Below are 21,737 nucleotides of genomic sequence, written 5' to 3'. Positions count from 1 at the left end.
AGGTGACGACCATCGCACGGCTGTATGACAAGTTCTTTGGCAACTGAAAAATGCTAAATAAATGTCGAGCACTATTGTCATATTTTATCTCAATCACTGTTATCAAATCAGGCTAAAGCTTTGGTATTAATAAAGTTTCTGACTGTACAAATCATTCCCTGAATGTTTCAGAGACATTTTCTGAATTCGCTTATACCAGCCAAGCATTTCTTCCGAGTTGGAAAAATGCTTTAAATGTGCTGTCGTGATTATTAAACTTTTTGTAAGTTTTAAATTATTGTTAAAAGTACCACATTACCTACTTCTAAAACTTTGGAAGTAGAAGAAGAAAGAAGAAAAATAAAAGGCCCGACTATCAACGCTAAAGACAACCACAGTAACATCTTATTATCCTCAAGTTCTTTCTCTACATTATTTTTTTAGTGTTTACGTAGTCCTAAGTACTTTAAATTGGATTTTTGGAAGCTGGTGGTAAGTAAATCATAATACAGGAGAGCATTTTCCCCAGAGGAACTGCTGTGTGCTTATGGGTTTATTCCTATCATAAGGAAAAGCACTCATAATAAAATAACTTGCTATTATGATTTATCCAGCTGTTACTGTGAAAAGAGGCAATGACCGCTCTGCATTCTTAGAAGTTCCTTAGCGATCTCCTTTGCTTTGATGCTTGGTCTAAATTACTTATTCTTTTAGCAATTTTTAAACAAGGCTACAAAGCTGAGATGTTTCCTGAGCCCTCGTATATCTGAGAAAGCCCTTTTACATCTCGGCCTTTATCTCAAAACTTTTTTCCATTGTCCATTGGCTTTTAATGACAATGAATAATTGCATTCTGGGATCACGATAATTTGTGTTCCTTTGTATGTAAGCTCAATGCTTTTAGCAGTTATTTCCTAATGTTCTGAAAAATGTCATCAAGAGGTACTCCAAAAAAGGGGTGGCTCCTATAATCAAATATGTTTGGGAAACATCAGGTCACATATGCAATGCTAACCATGCCTTGTGATTGCAGAATTGCTAACGTGCACACTGGCCTTTCCCAAATGCATTCAACAACAGGAGCCTTTAGAGTCCATGGAACACTAAGGAACAGTTCCTGGGAAGCGCTCTGCAAAGCCCAGTTTGCGATATGGTGGCTTATAATTTTAGTTATATTTAAACTCTGAAAAGAAAAGACAGATTATGTCTAGGCAGGGGTCTCTTTTCACTGTTTTGTTTGTTCTGGTCTAGAATGCAGGATTCTCCCTCTTTTCTTTTTTAAAAATTGTGGTAAAATATACATAACATAAAATTTACCAGTTTTAACCATTGTCAAATGTATAGTTCAGCGGCATTAAGTACATTCACATTATTGGGCAACCGTCAAGGATTTTCCTTTAAATTGCACTCCTGTCTTCTTTTCAGCTCAAAAACGTTTCCTTAAATTCACTGAACGCCACGTACTCACCGAGCACGTACCATGTGCCGGGCACTGTTCTGAGCCCGGGGACAGCGGAGGACACGAGCATTTGTTTTGTTCTTGCTCTTGCTCGACTGTCCGGATTCCCCGTCAGGATTCCGTCATCTGGAGGAGCCGGCTCTCTGCTCCGGCTCCCTTGCCATCAGCTCTAGCCCTGTCCCTTTCACCTCATGCTGAGACGTTTCTCAAGTTTGTCATCAACAGTTTTGTTCTTTTCTGCTTTGATAATGTTTTAAATCATTGTACTGTGTTTCAGTTTCTCCGCATTTCTTTCTTTTTCTATCTTCTTTTTTAGCTTAATCCTATTATCCCTTTATTTCTGCTTATTCTTTCTTTATGGCTTTCAGCTTCACAAATACCATGTTTTCTCAAATCTCACTAAGAATACCAGAGAGTTTTTCTACAATGTGATTTAGTTCCTTTTAAAAATAATTTTCCAAATTATCATCTTCTAGGTGACCTTTCCCTTTCCTTTTTCTGAGAAATGTTTGCACAAAGGTTCCATACAGATTTTCCTGCTTACTCACCGTCACCTGAAAAGGGGTTGATAGAGGCCCAAGAGTGTCTTTGTGAATAGGTTGGACGTGTCTTAGTTTTGGGGATTTTTAATTTAGTCTTTTAGCAACATCATTAGTCATTTAGTGAAAAGCAGGAAGAGGCTGCTAGCAAATGCCTTTTTAAACTAAAGTCTGTAATTAAATTCTTGACTTTGATGGTGGGAGAAACACATTAAATAATTCCTTTCCTGTTATTAACACACAATGATACGGTACGCAGTAATGTAAAGCAGATGGGTTCCGGATAGAGACAGACACAGTCTGAATCCCAGTTTCCTTACTTATCAGTTGCTGGATCTTGGCACATCACTTATTAACCGCACCTGCACCTGTTTCTGTACATTCACAGTCAAGCCAGACAAGTGTGAGTTCAGGTCCCCTCTGTTCTGAGTCCATCTGTGTGGTGCCTGAGCACTCAGAAAAACCCAGTGCAGTCAATTACGCATACTTTGGAAACCGTACTTGGTCTCTCGGTCACTGTGACTGACTACTCCAAGTGCCTTCTCAAAGCCTAGTACAGTGGTCTTTAGGCATGGCAATCATTCAAAAGAACTATCTGTGTAATCTTTCTGAAGACTGCTTCAAACCAAAAATAATTTTGCTTTTAATTAAGTCTTTAATTTAACCATTTAAAGATCAATGGAAAGGGGAAAAGGCCAACCAGAGTGTGGCTGGACTAAGGAAATGCTCAGCCCTTAAGTCTAGTTTCTACTAGCTCACTGAGTAGATCTGCATAGGTCCAAGAATCAGCCAACAGGCTAAAAGCCAGCATAATTAAAACAAATTATTTATTCCAAGTTCCATCAGTTTAAGGTTTTTCAGAAGTTATTACAGAAGTGAATATTGAAATCAGGAACGAGTGTTCACAGCTGCATTTACAACAAAGTTAATATCCACATGACCTTGATTTAAAAGATTCGAGGTGTTTCCATCATTCGGAATCCATGAGGAAAGTTTCGAAGTCCAGATCCAAGTCAGAAACGAGGGCACTTACAAAGTCATCAATAGAAGGACACTTCTGAAGCATACCTGCAAACAGAGGAAAGATCAGCCACCACTCACCGGCAGACACCAAGGAGGGACAAAAGCACACACTCACATCTGCGCACCAGGGGAACATTCCAGCTTTCTGAAATAAGAACTTGCCTCCATAACCTGACTACAAGAACATTACAAAAGTCATGGGCAGGGTGTGGGCCCTGAAGCTATTAATGATTTCAATGCATTTTCACTATCTAATCAACACATACAGCATAGAGATTTAGGCCCAAACATGTTTCCCAAGGGTTTTTCCTTTGCAGGTATTCCCATATACTTGGAGTGATGTTAGAAGACTGATTGGTTATCTTCGACTGGGTTGATTCAGAATTTACTATGTTTAATTGCTTATCAAGTTTTATCATCAAGTTCTATACACTTTAAAATCATTCAAATGTTAATTCTCTTGCAGAAATCTTATATCAGAGTCAAGTTATTGCTTTCTTCCAGATTCTCCCATGTTGGAGAACTCCTAGCTTTGCAACTTTCTAATTGTATAACATGGAAGTCACTTAAAACCCCTGATACTAAAATTTCCTCATCTAATATACAAGGTTGCTACAAAGGTAAAACTAGGAGACGTTTTGGAAAGCAACAAGGCACTGTGTCTAGCATATATAAACAATTCAATGAAAAGCTGAATTTATCTCCATTCTTCCCTCCAAAGAAGCCAAAGACAAAGATTCGAGCAATCCACTTTGTTGCCTCGACTTATATTCTTGGCAGATGATGCTAACTCACAGGTTGACCAGGGCTATATACGTTGGCATTTAATTTGGGGGATGGATCCCAACACTGAGATATTAAGAGATTGCCAGAATTCTTTGTTACCCTCTAAACCTTTAATGCAACTCAAGTAACGTGTATTGAGTATTTGCTGTGTGTAAAGGATCAGGCCAGGTCATGAGCATTCAAAGACAAACAGGCTAAGGTACAATATGAGAGTGAGCAGGACACAATCACAAAAGTACACTGTGGGGAAATGCATACCCAGATGGGGGAAAAACTAATCTTGACTCCTACTGCATACCATACATAAAAATTAATGTGAGATGGGCATGGACCTAAGTATAAAGCTAAGATTATAAAGTGTCTAGAAGAAAATATAGAATATATTTGAGACTTTGAGGTAGGCAAAGGTTTCTTAAGACACACAAAGCAATAACCATAAAAGAAAAAAAAATGGATATACTAGATTTCACCAAAATTAAAAACTTGCACTCTTTAAAAGAAACCATTAAGAAAATGAATAGGTAAATGACAGGAAGGGAGCATATATTCACATAATATATGTTTCACATAGGACTCATATCCAGAATATATAAAGGACTCCTTCAACTCATCGTCAACATATTTTGAAGAATTAAAAATGGACAAAGATTTGAGCAGACCTTTCACAAAAGAAGACATCCAAATAAACACACACAACTAATAGGCACTGAGAAGACACTCAACATCATTGTCATCTGGGAAAAGAAAACTAAAACAACGAGACACCACAATACACTCACCAGAATGGCTAAAATTACGAAGACTGACAACACCAAATGTAGACAAGGCTGTGGGCAACCTGAATTGTCATACATCAGTGGTGAAATGATACAACCGCTTCAGAAAAACGTCTAGCAGTTCCTTATAAAACTAAGTTCACTTACCCTATGACATAGCAATTTCCTCCTAGGTATTACCCAAGATAAATAAAAGCATGTCAACAAAGAAAAGGACCTTACGACACCAAACTGGAAACAACACAAGTTCCCATCAACAGGATACAGATAAACAGATGAGGTACACTCATAAAATGGAATACTACTCATAACAAAAAGGAACAACCTACTGACACCTGTGGCGACATGGACGGATCTCAAGAATGGTGCACCGAATGCAAGATGCCTTACCCAAAAGAGCACATAGTGTTTGACTACATTTATATGAAGTTCAAAAATGGGCCAAACTAATCTATGGTGAAAAAAATCATAACAGTGGTTCCTTTGGGACAGGAGATGGCAACTGACTGAGAAGGGACACAAGGGAACTTTCTGCTGTGATGGTAATTAGTGTTCTCTATCTGGGTAGTGATATGTGTTACAAAGGTGTATACACGCATCAAAATTCATTGAATGGTACATTAAACATTTCTGCATTTCACTGTATATAAATTTTACCAAAAAAAGAAAACAAATATTGAACTCCAGTTAATGCTACGCATGCAAAAGCATTAGGGGTAAAATGTACTGATGTCTGCAACTTGCTTTGGAAAAAAATATATACGATGGATTGATGGGTGGACAGAGAAATGGACAGATGGATATGTTAAAAAGCAAACAGAGCAAAACGTTAACTGTAGAATCTAAATGACAAGTACATGAGTGTTTACTGTATTACTCATTCAACTTGTCTGAATATTTGAAAATTTTCACCATAAAATGTTTGGGAAAAACTAAACTGTGGATGTTGCTAGCACACAAAATGCAGTCAGTGGAAGAAGTGAGAGGAAAACGAATTCCAATGGAGGGATTCAGAAGGCTTCACGGAGGGATGGGATCTGAGTAGAAACTTAAAAGATGGGGAAGATTTAGGTTGAAATTAGGCCCCTTCAGGTGGAGAGGACGATATAAGAAAGGCACAAAGGTGCGGAAATTCAAAACATATGTAGGCCACTAAGGGTGGAGGAGACTCTGGGAGAGGAAGATGCGGGAAGACTGAGGCTTGGAGCCAGGGTGACTGGGAATGTGGGGGTAACCGAGCCGGAGCGCAGGAGGAAAACCAGGAGCCCACCATGTTTAGCTGCGGGGCAGGCTCCAGGTGCAGGCGCCCAGGCTTCTCCAGTCAGCAGGGAGAATGCAGAGTCAAGGGGCTGGGCCCTGGACTGGACACGTGGTCGCGGTCATTCTCATCAGGCAGGGCAACCATGTGGGAAACAGACCACAGTGGTTTGTATGGTGGACATAAACACAGTAGCAGCTCCAAACACGTACTTGTAAGCTACTTACGAGACCTGAAGTAGTTGAGAACAATAAGAATATTGCAATATTTTCAACTGCAGACCAAAATATTTTCATCCTCATTTAAGTTCAAGTTCAAAATCTCCATCTGAGGGAATATCTGAGAAAGAAGGAGCAACTAATGGAAGAGAATTTCATTGCTATGTTTTTATTTGCAAAACTAAACTTCAAAACACAATTTTCTTTTTATAGTAAAATAATCTCTACGGATGAAAGAAGGTCCAGCTGTATCACTAATGATAGAAATGTTGAGTCTTTGATGATTGCCAAAGTAGCACATTTCACATCAGATCTTCTAGATGCAGGCTAGTACTAAAGCAGATGCAGTCTGATTAACAAATCACGTTTCATGCATCCCTCTGTGCCAGGTTTCTTTCTGATGCAGAGAACAGTTGTAGGGAAAACATTTAAACATGGCTTTCAATGAAAGGTGTTAACCTATTACACCATTTTCTTCCTTTTAATATTTGAAACATTCTATAATTAAATGGCTGGTTGTTTATAATTAAATGACTAGAACTGTCTGAAGGTAGAACCCATTTATTTAGAGCCGACCTATTCAGTCAAGCACGGCCCTCCTGTCCCTTTGAAGTGGTTCATTTCAACTCAACAAACGGCCAATGTAAACACGCCCTTCTCTGTCCTCGCAGACGGACGGAACTAGCACGCGTCCCTCGCCAATTTCCCTTCTTCAGCCCTTCCTGCAGCTCAGAGAGCGGCGACTGTGGCAACAGCAAGAGAAAAACATATACATTTATGGTATTTTTAAATAAATTTGATCAGAACTGAGCAGTTTGGTAATTTTGGATGTTATGTGATTGCTAAAGATCAAAGTTCAAAAAGAAGGAATCAGGACCTGAAGGGATAAAGAACAGTTGGCGGGGCGGGAATTCTCTTGGTATGTTGTTACGGTGTCCTCACTTTAATTAGATTGAAATGTTTTGCAAGTGTCAACATGAACTAACCTCTACACAGAGAATTAAAAGAAAAATACAATGTTTTCAGGCAATCCCACATATCAGAAAAATTGAAGTTGGCTTTTATATTTACGTATACTCAAAAAAATTCTAGGAGCTCTTTGATTTTTTAAAAAAAAGCTGACAAAGATGTCCCCTTTGTCTTCAAGTCTTAATCCTCAAAGGGTGGTGATTAGACTTGCAATTTCTTAGGAGCTCTGAGGAACCAGGCTGGAGCCATTACGTCCATAAGTAAGTAGAGTTTACAAATTCCATATTGGAAACATATTTCACTGTGGAAATCACCTAAATTAAGGGGGGAAATGGACTGATTTTGCCAAAAGGACTGAAACAAAAAAATGGCAACTCAAAAGAGAAAAGTGTCGATAGCAATTAAGAAAGACAAAATTGCATTAGGACACACATTGTACATATTAGTTCATAAAACTGAAAACAAGTAGTTGAGTTTCATCTCCCTATCCCACTCAGAGGAATAGAGCATATATAATGAGTAGTTAAAGAATGATGATTTAATTTATTTTTCTCCTCATTTTACATGAGAGGTAAATGGGCTAATAAAAGTTGGTACAAGCTAGAACATTTTCGTCTCGACTACTCTGTTCAAACTAGCATGTTTCATAACTTTGAAGTACTAGGGCAATTATTCCAGGCCTGACTAGAATAAACTATGATATCAAAAGGATTCCAAGACCGACTCTTGCAGCAGTGAAGGTTTCCACACTGTACTACGTGCAATTCTCTCCAGGGACTGCTGAAACAGAGCTGGAAATAACGTGAGGGTAAAGACCCCAGGCACGAGGACCTGACCCACGGACAGCTGGTCTAGAAAGGGTTCATAGGAAAGACTGCCACCAACACAAATGACAAAGCGGTAATGGCAGCTATCTGTTGGGTTTACTGTGTGCCAGGCACTGTGCTAAGAGTGTTAACTCATCTGAGCCTTGAAACACACCTGTGAGGAACATGGCCTACATAAAAGAAAATGGAGCATGAGAGGTCACACAACTCTTAGGTTTTTTGTTGAACCCTGGCAGTCTGGTTCCAGAGCCCATGTTCTTAAAGCGCTGTGATATACTGCCTCATGCCCGAGAATTCTGTAAAGTAATTCACATTCTAGAAAGGTCCAGATTTAAACATCAGCATCCTGGATATGACAAAACCCAAATGTGTGTAGAAATTCTGGAAAAAAAAAAAGTCTAATAGCTTCCTGATGTCACCCATGGCTAGATGGACCCAACGTATTATTTGTCCCTTTATTGCCTTGAAGACAGAGCCAAAATGTCCACTGCTTTTTGGACCATTCCGTTTCCTACTCTGGAGCAGGCACACTTCATGAGCCGTCTCAGCTATGTACCTATCCCAGAGGCAAAGAACGGAGAAAAGTGGGAGCAGTCTGCTGAAAAGACAGGAGCTGGTCCTGACAAATGGCTCTGCCCAGCCGTGACTGGGACAGGCAGTCGTGTCACGACCAGAACCCTTTTCCTCTCAGGGCACAATGCTTGGCCACGCATGGCTGCTGCTGGAGTTCTCTAGGCATGATACTGGGAGAAAAAAGTGCCTAAGAGTTTTGCACTTAAGGATGTTTTCTGGGTGGACTCCAAGTATCTGTGGTAACCCCTTGCAAACAGAAGCCCTTACATGTTTAAGGGGCTCCTAACTGTGCATATTGCTATGCTTTTGCCAAGAAAAAATTCTGTCAGCCCGAGGACGAGTTCAACACGTGTACTGAGCTGCAGGTCCACGCCCTGTTATTCTGTAATTAATATATAATCTAACCAGACCTTCACTGGAATATCAACATACTCTTGCATGAACTCTTTAACCTCTTGAGTACCCGTCTGGATGTAAAACTAATACAATTATTTGAAAACATGACTGAAAGCAACTGGTTGGCAGTCTGGTTATGTCTCTAAGCCAGCCTGGCAAAGCTGGAGTCTTGTTCTGGCCCCTTTACCAAGCGCCTGGGGTGAAATGGTCTGCGTATCACTTGATTTTGAGAATACAGGGGATTATTGCGGCAATTAAAAAACAGAATTATTTTAAGCCTTAGAAGAGAAGTAGAATAGTTCCATCTCCTCTTAGAGTCCATTTCATATATTGCTTAACACCAACCAAGGGTGTCCAATCAAAGAAAACTATGGCAGTGTGACATCAAAGACAGTGAGAGCCAAGAAGGGTGGATGAAGTACCTAGAAATAGGATCTTTGTAAGGGTTTTCTTTCAATCATTCATTCATTCACTCACTCATTTATTCTATCTGTAACTGAGTGCCTAAGTGAATTTCAGGTGGGCAAAAGGATCAGTATTATTTACTAGGAAGACACTATGTATAAAAATTACTAAGACTCGGTCTTATGGAAAGGCGTGATCTTGTGCTTCTAGGGGTGGATGTCCCAGACCAACATCAAGGGTATCACCTGGGAACCTGCTAGAAGTCCAAATCCCTGGTCCCTGTCCCAGGCCTAACGCTTCAGGCACTGGGCCCAGCCGTCAGTGCTGTAATAAGCCCCCCTGGGGATTCCAGCGGGCGGTGAGAACCACCGCTCAGAAGGACTGAGGGGACTGATCCACGTGGAGAAACGAGACGAGGTTCTTCTCAACTGGTAATTACAACTTGAGAAATACTGAGCAAGAAAGATGTACAGATTTTCTATTTAATTAAACTAAAAAATACATGTTTCTTAAGTCAAATAGGATACAATGTTAAGAAATAAAAGTAGGATTTGTTTGGGACACTGTTCAAGATTATAATTACCAAGCCCCAAGAGAGACGACACAGCTGGCCGGAAAAGCACCTAGAAGGATCAAGCGGATTTGGCATGAAAGTAGCCGTAAAATCCGAGGAGGAGGGGAGGCGGCCAGAAGGGGAGCTGACACAGCCACGGCGCTGACAGGAAGGGGCTGACACTGGGGCTGGGGACGCGCTCAGCCTCCCTGACGGAGGCGTGCTTCGGTGGTCAGCAACAGTACTGTTACTTCAAAAAAGCAGCAGAGTATATTTTGATTACTAGAAACCCCCGGGAAACAGTGCTTCGTGTTTATCGATTATCCACTCTTTAGTGAGGAAAGCTCAGAAACACATCCTAGAAGCTGCTTTCATGTGGCAATCCTGCCTGCTCTGAGCTTGAGAACTACAGTCAGACCTCAGCCAGGTCGGAGCCCAGCGTGAGCCCAGGAGGAGCCCCTTTTCCAGGGAAGAGACCAGAAAGTCATTCCAGGCGGGGGCGGTCTGCGCAAGTGGGGTCTTCCTGGGGGATTCTTAGTGGATGGGGGGATGGACGGTGCTGAGGTATCGACTCCCCACAGACTCGGCACGCCCCCTCCTTCAGGGTTCTGAACGGACATCCCCTCTGGCTGCCAAGCTCCCGACACTACAGTGAGCAGGACCATACCCACGCCTTCCTCCACTGAAGACAGAAAGCCTGTCTACCCACTCATGAAAAATAAGATGCACCGAGGACCTGTGTGCCAAGCACTGCATGCTGGGGACACCAGGCACGCAGATATGAGTGAGACACGATTTCTGTTCTCGAGAAGTTCATCATTTGGGGAGAAAACCATGGAAATGCATAATTGTTTATGAAGTATTTATATATTTGAATTGTTTATATACAGTGTATATAAGGTACAGAGATGGTGCAAAAGAGAGAGCGGCTGATTAACTGCCGTGGGGGGGCCCTCAGGAGACTTTGTGATCCCCTGCTGCCGGGAGGCCAAGAGTCTCTGTGTGAGTGAGAACCATGCACGGCTGCTGAGCCACAGATGGAGGCTGGCTTACAACCAGGCCCGGGAACAGTGGAGACAGACTGAGGGAGGAAAGACTCCTGGATATGGCTTGCTTGTGCCACCCAGCACCCATTTCCTTCTGGTTAGAGGACTGATTTTACTATAGAGCAGGGGTTCTCAACTGGGGGCAGCTGTGCCCCCCAGGGGACATTTGGCAATGCTGGAGACACTCTGGCCGTCACAGTGGGGGAGCGCTCCTGGTGTCTAGTGGGCGGAGGCCAAGGACGCTGCGGACGCCCTCCCATATGCAGGCAGGCACCTGCTGTCGTCCCAGTAGGTGCAGCCTCCTGGAGCTGCTGGCCCAGCCAGGCCAGCCAGTGCACTCTTCCTGGAAGTTGCATCTGGAGTGCAATGATCAAAGGTCTGAAGGCGAGTGGAATAGATTCCTCCTGGCACCAGCACCTGAAGGACACATCTGTTTCTTCCCCCGACCCTTGAAGCTGCTCTTTCTGAGCACAGGTTTGACTTCTCCCTTTGATTCTGTGGCCGCCTCCACATCGTTCCAAAAAATTCCTTTTCTCCTTGCTAAGTCTAAGGTGGTTCTATTTCTTTAAGAAGATTCTTAGTTGATAAAAAGATCAGTTCACAAGTTATTAAAAGGGATTTAGTGACGCCAAGGAGACGCTGATATTTTTGTCTGATTAAGGATCAACTTTCTAGACCCAGAATTTGGACTAGAAGGGTTTTTTTCGTTTGTTTGTTTTTTAATTTAAGTGACTGTGTGTTTCCTCAGAGTCATAAAGTCCGGATGATAGACAAGCAAGCTTTAATGTCAGATTTCCTCCCTCCCAGCTGACTGAGGAATTAAGGAGAGTGGTCCTGGCCATAGAGGGGAAAAGAGTATTTCGCTGCCTCCCAGTCGTGGCCAGGCTGTGGAGGGTGACGGGAGGTGTGGAAAGAAGCAGGGCGGAACTGTCTCAGCAGCTGGTGGAATCAAGGAGGGAAACGCCCTTCTGTCTGTGCGTTTAGGACGTGCAATGGGAGTTCATGGACTGGGTGCGTGTCCTAGGCTGTCCAGGAGGGATGTCCGGGGCCTCCATATTTGGGGGTGAGGGAGACGTAGTCCCAACACCTATCAGGACTGGCCAGGCGTTCAAAGCCTAAGATGCCAGGGGACAAATACCGGGCCAGCTCTTTTAAAATCAGAGCTAAAAGCCAGTCATACTGTTACATTTCAGACACAGCACTGGTATTTGGTTTAAACTAAGGTCAGTCAGGTTTATATTCAAGGCCTGCAGGTATCATTAATTAGTGGACAGTCTGATGGACCAAGAAGAACCTTAAGCTCCAAAAAGGACATGGCCTGGGGGCCCCCTACGGCGACAACAGCCTGAGCTATAAAAACCAGAGTAGTTACAGCCTCAGGAGCACAATGCAGGGAGGACTGTAGGCTGAACGGAACATTACCTGGCTCAGAATAGCATTTTATAACTTAAAATTTCAGTCTAATTCTCCTCTTCTGACAATTCAAAAGTTTTCCTTTGAAGGGTTGCCAAGGAGGAATAGAGAGGAAAGATACATTCTTCCTTTCCTAAACCAAAGGTTAGATGCCTCTAAAGAAGGTACTATATCCTGACGGTTAGAGCAAGGGTTTGGTCAGCGATGACCCTGAGTTAACCAACAGATTATGGGGCTTCAGACCAGTCACTGAACCTCCTAAGTCTCATTTCTGCTAGAAGCAATCTGAGCAAAGGTAAAATGTTAGAGTGAAGTAAAATGTTCGAAGATCATTAAACTGGCACAATGTCGTCTACTTTGCTAGATTGTTATAAGGATTAAGTGAGAGTATTTAACACATGGAAAATGCTCCATAACTGGTAACAAGAGTGAGATCCAAAGGTTTATGAAAACCTACTGCCTAGTCCAAGAGCTGAAGGATGAAGTTGCCTTTTTTTTTTGCAAGTGCTGAATTTCAAAACATTGGTCTATGATTAAGTATTTAGGATATTATCATCACACTCACAATCACAAGCTAATTACCCAGTTAATGAATCATTGCTTGTTTTACTTTGCTCTACTTTTCCCCATCTGCTTTTTATGAGATGACTGTTTATCTACTGAAAGAAGGAAACAAAAGATGTAACTGAAATCAACCCATTTTTCTACCTGTTAGCAGCTGTGATAAAGGTTTATCCAGAAGACATCACTGGGATGATGGAAAAGTTCTGGAAATGGATAGTGGTGATGGTTATACAAGATTGTTAATGGATGACATTGAGAATGCCACTAAACTGTACATTTAAACATGGTTAAAAGGTAAATTTTATGTTATATATATACTTTACCACAATTAAAAAGAAAGAGAGACCAAAAGTACTAAGATAGATTTGATTTGTCCAGATATTCTGCTATGTTATTATTAACCCCGTCCTGTGTTAGCAAACATAACAATAACTGGGATATATCAAAAAGCAGATTATCTATACAGATTTGGAATGAGTGAGAAGGCGTGTCTGCGTATTCCCAATACCACTATCAATTCTAAAACCCATCATAACAGTTAATGGCTTTTTATGCTGAAATAATTATATGTGCTAAACTCAGCTCAGACTGATTAAGAATTATAGTACAAACGGCAGTTTGGAAAATCCAAAGTGAATTTTATGAGATCAGAACCCTCATTGCAGACCTGTTTCTCCCAAGCCTGGGGCAACCATATGGCTCACCTTCTCTACTTTGAAGTTCCTCTCTGCACAAGGCTGTGGTTGCCCACACCTTTTTCTAAAGGTGGATTCCCACTACCTGCAATCAGTTCCTGGGAAGATGAGGATATCAGCCAAAAAGTGAAATTCCTTCCCTCCTTTGAACTGAAAAAACTCTATTGCCCCCTAGGCTGGGTTAGTATCTTCGCGGTTCAAACCTGAGGCTCTGTCTCTGGGGTCGCGGACTGGACTGAAGCAGAGTGTGTGAGCTGCCCACTAGACAGAAGCTGATCCAGCGAGTGGAGCCCCACACACACGCTGTTTACAAATTAGTGTATTTTAATTTTATCGTCAGATTTAATAACTCCATTTACAATTACATTTCTGGGTTACAAAACATTTTGCCTTTTGAAGCTCAATGTCTTTCTTAAACAAACACACCCGCACATTAAACATGTATACACCCTCTTAAAAAAATCAGTGCATTCACAAAAGGAGGTCTTAGCCTTGAGAACGCAGGTGCTCTCTTCCATTTCTTTTTTCCTGAAAGCTCTCAAGTATTTCAGAGGCTACGCTGAGTAAATACCCAAACAAACCAAAGATTAGGGATTCTATTTACTTGGCTATTATTCTGGGTTGCCATTTCCCTCTATTATTGAGACTGTGTCATAATCCTGGAGACGCTAAACTCTAAACCTGATTCCATGACATGCTTTCCTCATGTATTCCTGGTAGGTTGTGCAAGAAAAGTTTTCTGCCGAGTGTGTTGTAAAGTACCAAACGTACTCTGCCTTCACGCACTCTCATTCAACAACTCTTATTTTGCTATAAAACCCCTTTACTATATGTCAGGCAATTGACAGCTTATCAATTCTAGTTAGATATGCACCTTTCAGATTTGCCCCCATGATATCTTGCTCTAAGAACTCAACAACATCTTCTTTGAACATCAGCGTGTTCACGAAAAGGCAACTCAGTTACCAAAAATTATAAGAGAGCAGGAGGTAAAATACAGTGGAATACGAAGGCACTATTTCCAAAGCAAAAGCGTCCTGGTATAACCCGAAAAAGGAGGTTAAGAGATTACCAGTCCACACAAGGCGAGCTGCAGTGCCTGGACCTGAATCCTGGTTCTACCGGTTGTCCCTGTGTGGCCTCCGCAGTAAGCGCTGCCGCACCCCTTGGCCGTTTAGAGAGCGCAGGGAGGGAACCATCCACCTGGGCAAGGGCCGCCGGGACCTGGCACCGCACCCTGCTCCAGCACTCGCAGGAGTCTCATCATTGTTATTACTGCTACCACTGCTCTCCCTCCTGTCCCTTCAACTCTAGAAAGACAAACGCAGGAGAAGTTGGTGAAAAGCCAACCTGAGGTATTATTCACCGGAGGAAACCAGCAGATAAGGCTCTTGCAGCATTTTAATCAAATTCCAAAGTGAAAAAGCACGTGCAGGAAAAGGAAGATAAAAATGAATGTGGTGCTGAAATTCCAATTATTCTGAGTGTGTGATTTAAGATTTTAAGAACTTTCTAAACCTCTGTTTTGTTTAAACTGCCTGAAGGGAAAATATAAGTGGAGTTTAGCCGTCTTCCTGACCCTACGGCCTAATCAAAGTAAACATACGTCATACTGTAAGGAAAGAGATTAAAAAACTAAACGTGTTACTTGACATACCCTAACTTACGTGACGGGGTGAAAAAGAACTTGATCATGTTATTTAAATATGTGAGATGTGAGAACTCCGAGATTAAGGAGGGATTATTCTATTTTTAAAAATTTAATGTAAAGAACTATTAAGTGAAAAGGAAAATCAGGTTGAGGTATGATCATTCCTTAATTTAGTTTCATTATTAGTAATGTTACACAACAGTCAAAAGGGAAAAGTTTCTTTTAGAGATAGTTGAAAAGACTCAAATAAACACTAGAAGATACCTTGTGAATGATCTTCCAGGAAACAATCCAGTTAAACCAAGAGGAAATTTCCTGTCTCTGTGCTCTCCGGCAACATTTCAAACAAGAAACTAAAATCTGCTCTAAATCTCTACTGCTACTACTATTTTACCTTTCACTGGTATACTTTCTCAATGCAAATTCATCAGTGTATCCTCAGCATCAGTCCTGCCTGAGATTCTTCTGGCTTCTAATTTCCTCAGCCCTTTAAGCTCGATGCCGCAGGGGGTCAAGCTAAGAATCCAGATCAAGAGCTTTGGGGAAACGACACCTGCTTTTCTAACCTGTTTTTAGCCCACTGCTGACAGCACACATTTGTAACCACATGTTAAGAACATCATCTGTAATGACCATCTTTAAAGAAGATTTTAATGATGTTTCCATTAAGCACTCAAAGAGCTAAAAGAATATTATCTACATTCTTTGTAGAAAGTACTGTACATTGACATAATCTAAAGATGGAAACAGTGGTATATTTCTTGGAATGAGTCTACTACAAGATACTTACTTGGGAAAAAAAAAGCTCTCACACCTCAAATAAAGTCAAATTCCAGAGACATTATCTCAGATGGCTACACAAATGGGAGAGGGCTCCACCACATTCACACAGCAAGTAGCAAATGACAGCTTGCTGTTATTCAGAGAAAACTACCAAAGAAAGCACTACCCACCAAAAGTCAACAGCAACAAAAATGTTTGTCAAGAGTCTGTAGCTCCAAGAGGGGTCAGGTGGAGGGAGAGCTGTAAGCGGCAGATGCGCTGGGTACCCCGAGGGCTGCGGAGAGACAGCAGCTCAGGCCAATCCCGACTATGCCATGTAATAGCTTTGCACCACTGAGGAAGTTACGCAGCTTCTCCAGGCCTTGCTTTCCATTTATGGGAAATGGGGATAATGGATTAGCTGGATTAAGGATACTGTCTATGTCCACGTCTAGCACACTTTCATTATGTCATTGCCCTTGAACTTCCCCGTGTAGCGAATCTCCTTCCTACATGCCCTTTACAACAGATCCTCCGAAATCATTCAGGCAGGCCCTTCTGCTGCCCAGGCTGCAAGCAGAGGTGCTCTCCTCTGAGCACCAGGGGACAAGCAGGGAGCAGCCTTTCATCCAGCGGGGCCTCTGTGTAGCCCTTCTGCTCAGCTGCTCACAATCACTATGTACTCACCCTGTGCGCAGAAAGGCATTGTACTGAAATGAAAAGTGCCTAAAATATATATAACACGGTACATAATTGACAGGGTAAAAGTTAAAAGTCTGTTTAAAAGTTACTTTCCCAGAGGCTTTTCATCATCTTTTCTAGCAAAAATTATGTTGGTTGAATTTAGTCATTGGAACTTGACAAGAAAAAAAATCCAAGGATAGTAGAGCTTCTGGGTCAAGTTCAGCAGAAGAAAAGATCTATTATTTCCTGTTAAAGGCTGACTTCCTTTTACTGGTGTCAAGAGATCAAGATGCCTCGTGGTCTCTATTATCCTACATTGTAAAAATCATACAAAATGCTCCTCAGTTTCTAGGATGGTATTTTGCAGTTATCTGCCCGGTGTGTTAACAAAACACCATAACCCACAGGAATTACTTATTCTTGGTGTTCCAAAGTCAATTTATTTAGGAAATAAAAACACTGCCATTCTTTCCATGATGGCATTTCACTTAAAGGACCTACACACTTTCTGCTCTGTTTATCTGTATCTTTTAAATGCTGACCTTGTATTTTGGCTTTAGTTCTTTGCATTTCAAATTCTATTAATCTATCTGTTTAGTTCAAAGTTTGACCTCTTCTTTTCTACTTATAAGCAAAGAACATGTGAGTAGCTCTTCAAAGGGCGGGTGCCTCTGATCTTCACAGAATGCCACCTGTCCTAGAAAGAGACTTCAGACACTTTGGTAATGGCATCTGGTGAAAGCAGGCTGCAGGCTCCAAGACCTGCTGCCCATTAATGTACTAGGTATGTACAGAGGCTTCCTGAGGGGAGGCAGCCTGTCTTTTTACTTGGGTTTGTGCCCTCAGCATGTCACCTCCCCTCCTACTCACCCCCAGCTGCCTCATCTGGTCGTCCAATCGGTGTAGAGTGCTAAGGTAGCTGGCTGAGGAGAAGGCAGGTGACACCCAGGAGCCCTGAGGTCCCAAGGTCCTTTGTCTTGGTGCAGACCACACGGGCCTGGAGCGGGCACCTTTCTGCAGTCCACCTCCCAGAGGGGGCTCCTTTCTGTAATTCTCACAGAATGCTACACCCTCACATAAATGTAGGGTCCATATATTATTCTTATTTATTTATTTACGTGTCCCCGAAGTGCCTGGTTAGCAGTGAGTATTCAGTAAATATTTTCTAAGCATAAATGAATTAACATCATCAACTAACAATATTTTTTATTCTATCATATTATTTATTGGTCATTAACCTAGGATATTAAAATAATACATCTTAACAAAAGACAGTATTCTGGACAGCTATTTCAACCTCAGGCTACAAAAGTGGTGTGGCTTGGGCTGGCCTTGTGGCCGAGTGGTTAAGTTCACACACTTTGCTTCAGTGGCCCACGGTTTCGCCGATTTGGACCCTGGATGCAGACCTAGCACCGCTCATCAAGCCATGCTGAGGCGGTGTCCCACATAGCAGAGCCAGAAGGACCTACAACTAGAATATTTAACTATGTACTGGGGGGCTTTGGGGAGAAGAAAAAAAGAAAAGAAAAAGAAGATTGACAACAGATGTAGCTCAGGTGCCAATCTTTAAAAAAAAAAAGTGGTGTGGCTGAAAACAAACGGTCCCAGAAGCCAAAACACAGGTGCCTGGGAGCAAGAGGAGCCATCAGGGGAAGTGATGAAGGCCAAAGGCTTCGAGGACAGCTTGGTCCAAGGGAGAGTTTTGCCTAGAGTTGGCCCTGCTTTAATTAAGCCCCAAGAGTTGATTTACCTTATATAACAAAGTACACTACTGTCATAAATCAAGTTGCAGAATCTATCTTTGACCTCCTACAGTAGTAAAAGTGTTTTCCACTTTAATGTCCATTTCTTAAATAACTATTAATTTACCAGATTGACTTGGTCTTGCATTATGAGAATTATAAAACACAAGAAATGAGCTACCTTATTACCCACTGTAGAACACTGGTGACGTATAGTGTAATAAACACATGTGGTGTTTAGAGGAAGAGTTCTACAAAGAACACAAAACATCTCAGAGAGCTGAATGGATGGCGTTCGAGAGCCATGGCTTCCTCCCACCTGCTGCTGAGGCTTTTTCACCAAAAAGGATTGCGGCCAGTGAAGAAGGAGTCCTGAAGCGGGTGTGGTGGGGAGGAGGAAGCCGGAACAACCGGCAGGACAAAGGCAAACCAGCTATCCAGACAGACAGCAGACGTGATGAGAGGCAATCAGAGGGGAGGCGAGATACGCAGTGAGTGGAGACAGAGCGCCTCCACCAGATGTCTATTTCTATACCTTCACAATATGTTTATTTCTGTTGAGTTCCATAAAAATATTTCGGCCCACAAAATACTTGGAAATATTTATGTGACATAATTTCAGAACAAGGTGAATAAAAACCTATCCCCTTTCTAATAATCACCACTTTTTTTATGGCACAAGAAATATCTGGCCTTTTAAGTATATTTTAATATTTACGCATTCAGTCACTCGACAATGTTTCTTGCCTGCCTGTGCACCAAGCCCCGTCATGGGTGCTGGATGCAGCAGGGACACACAGTCTGCCTCCTCTCACACAGCTGTTACTTTACTGGGGAGCAGAGACCACAAACCAGTGAATGAACGATAGATGTTAAATTGTGCCAGGCAGTAGGCATGTGCTCTGGAGAAAGACAGGGCAGAGCAGAGAGTGACGGGGAAGGCCTCCCGACCACGGGAGGGAAACAAAGATGATCTGATTTATAAACTTTGGAGCAACCCATCAAAATTCATCTGAATGATTTACTTCCAACAGCACAGTTTTGCTTGGCATGCTAGTAGTTTTGAATCATCTTATCTTTTAACATTTAATATATCTGTGTGAGGGGTCTCCTTATAAGTCACTTACAAATGCAAAGACTCTCTGAGGTGGGCACTCGGAGCCACAGTGCGTGTCCTCTGAGCAAGTCCTGGCATTTCTTTATACCGAGCCCCCACTCCCGGGGCACAGACATTGGCTAGGTCAGGCAGAACCTGTCATGAGTTAATGCTTATCTCTCGATCGAAAATCCCACTTAATTAAAACAATGAAAAGCAAAGAGACATATTTTTAAAAATAAACCTAGGAATAACCATCAAAGCCTGCGTGTGTTTATTATTCTCATGAGGTGCTGGGCCGGCCTGCCTCACCACACAAGAGCAATATTTAGGGATTAACCAAATTGCATGACTAAATGTTAACTGCATGTTTTAAAACTGAAAGTAATAACTATGACTTATTTTTAGAGCTATAAAACAAGGTAAAATGCTTTTTCTGGTTAAGTTACTATGTATACGTTTTGACAATAGGGGATATCAAGCTAGCGTCGAACGACTGTTTATGTAGCTCCCTTACTTCCAGCGTCAGCTGTCCCTCTGCTGACAGACAGGCATGAGTGCTCCTTGACTGCCATCATATTTGTATTGTACAGGTAACACCAACAGCAAAGCTGCGTACTAAGCACATTTGGCCTCTTAGGTTAGTAATCAGATTATTAAAAAAAACAAAGCATTAATGCTTGTTAGCTAAAGATGCTGTGTCAACAAGACATCAATCTTTCAAAGTAGATGAAATATTCTGGGTCAATTTGAATAATTGTGTCATCCTGTCGATTAGAGCCGTCTAAAACTGGGGGGAATCTGCCTGGTGACAAAGGGAGTTCCCCAGCACCCACCTGCTCAGGAAGAAGGGCTTCCTATGGCTAATTCAGCACAGAGCCCCTTCGGTAATTCAGAAATTGAATCCCCTTGACTTGGGAGCTTCTTACGCTGAGTTCCACTCGGTGGCTGAACTGTTTTAGGACAATGGGCCTAGTTCTTCAACGTTTCTATCAAGTTCTTTCTAATCCATCACCCTTCGGTGGTCAGCCACTGCTCCCCCTGCCGCATCAATGGGTCCCCAGGGCTCTCATGGCCATACAGCATGACTGCGTCTCCAGCCGCACGAGCAGGGACTGGGGAGTGGCCCCTGACACAGCTCTCACTCCCCTCCATCCGCATCACTTCCCAGCCTGCGGCTCTTACTTCATGAATACTTCTTAAATCAGAAACCCTCCTTTTTCCTGACTCTCCCAGGCATTCACCAGGATTACTGCCCACAACAAGGGGCCTATTCAAATCAGCCCTTACCCCGGCCCCTCCTCGGCAGTCAATGGATATTGTAAACCATAAATCTGATCTTGCCACTGACTGCCTTAAAAATACGATCTATGCTTTCTCATGGTCCGAGAATAAATGCCAAAATCCTTCACGGCGGCCACGAGGTCTGCATGAGCTGATGCCTATTCGCCTCTCCAGCCTCGTTTTCTGCCACAGTGACCCTCCTCCTCCAGTTACACCTCTGTGCCTCTGCGTGCTCTCCCCAAGGGACCTGGGACGGCTTCCAGAAGCAGGGAAACGTGGAAATGGAATGAGAGTGGCCGAACCGTGGGTGGCAGTGTCAGGAGCAAAATCTTAACCCAGGAGGCTTGTTTATTTTTTACTTGTAATTTTAAGGTAGTTTTATATTTACTGAAAAAATGTGAAGCTGGCACAGAGTTCCCATACACTCCACACCCAGTCGGTCAGTTTCCTCCATGATTATCTTACATTGGTATGGCACATGTGTCACAACTAATTCACCAATATTGATTGATGCAGTATTATGACCTAAAGTCATAGTTTACTCAGATTTCCGGTTTTTATCTAATGTCCTTTTTCTGTTCTGGGGTCCCAGCCAGGATATCACACTGCGTGCAGCTGTCGTGGCTCCTCGGGCTCCTTGGGCTGTGACAGTTTCTCGCACTTCCCTTGGTTTTGATGACCTTGACAGTTTTGAGGTGTACTGGTGACGCATTTTGTTCTGTGCCACTCAATTTGGGTTTGTCTAATGGTTTTCTCACGATTAGACTGAGCTCATGGGTTTGGGAGGAAGACCATGGAGGGGAAGGCCCTTCTCATCGCATCATATCGAGGGCCCACGTTACCGACAGGACTCACCTCTGTTGAAGCTGACTGGAACAGCCGGCTGAGGAATTGTCTCTCTAACTTTCCCCTTTCCCTGCTGGACTCTTGGGAAAGAGTCACTCGCCACAGCCTACCCTCGGGGGGGAGTTATGTTCCACTTCCTTGACGAAGGAGTATCTACATCGATTGTTTGAAATTCTTCTGCATGGGAAAT

The 21,737-nt window shown here is 42.5% G+C and overlaps 1 protein-coding gene across 1 annotated transcript in view; it reads right to left on the bottom strand.

Moving 5' to 3' along the window:
* Window positions 1-2,787: 2,787 nt before the first annotated feature.
* The window catches only part of MIPEP (mitochondrial intermediate peptidase), a 190,195-nt gene continuing 171,245 nt past the window's right edge, over window positions 2,788-21,737 (bottom strand). Inside the window, exon 19 of the mRNA XM_046664650.1 lies at window positions 2,788-3,045. Coding sequence (XP_046520606.1) covers window positions 2,948-3,045 — 98 coding nt within the window. The 3' untranslated portion in view covers window positions 2,788-2,947. The remainder of the gene's footprint in view (window positions 3,046-21,737) is intronic.

This window comes from Equus quagga, chromosome 6 (assembly GCF_021613505.1).
Source record: "Equus quagga isolate Etosha38 chromosome 6, UCLA_HA_Equagga_1.0, whole genome shotgun sequence".
NCBI classification, from domain to species: Eukaryota; Metazoa; Chordata; class Mammalia; order Perissodactyla; family Equidae; genus Equus; species Equus quagga.
Note: the sequence above shows the minus strand (reverse complement) of the source record. Positions and strands in the feature narration are given on the sequence as shown.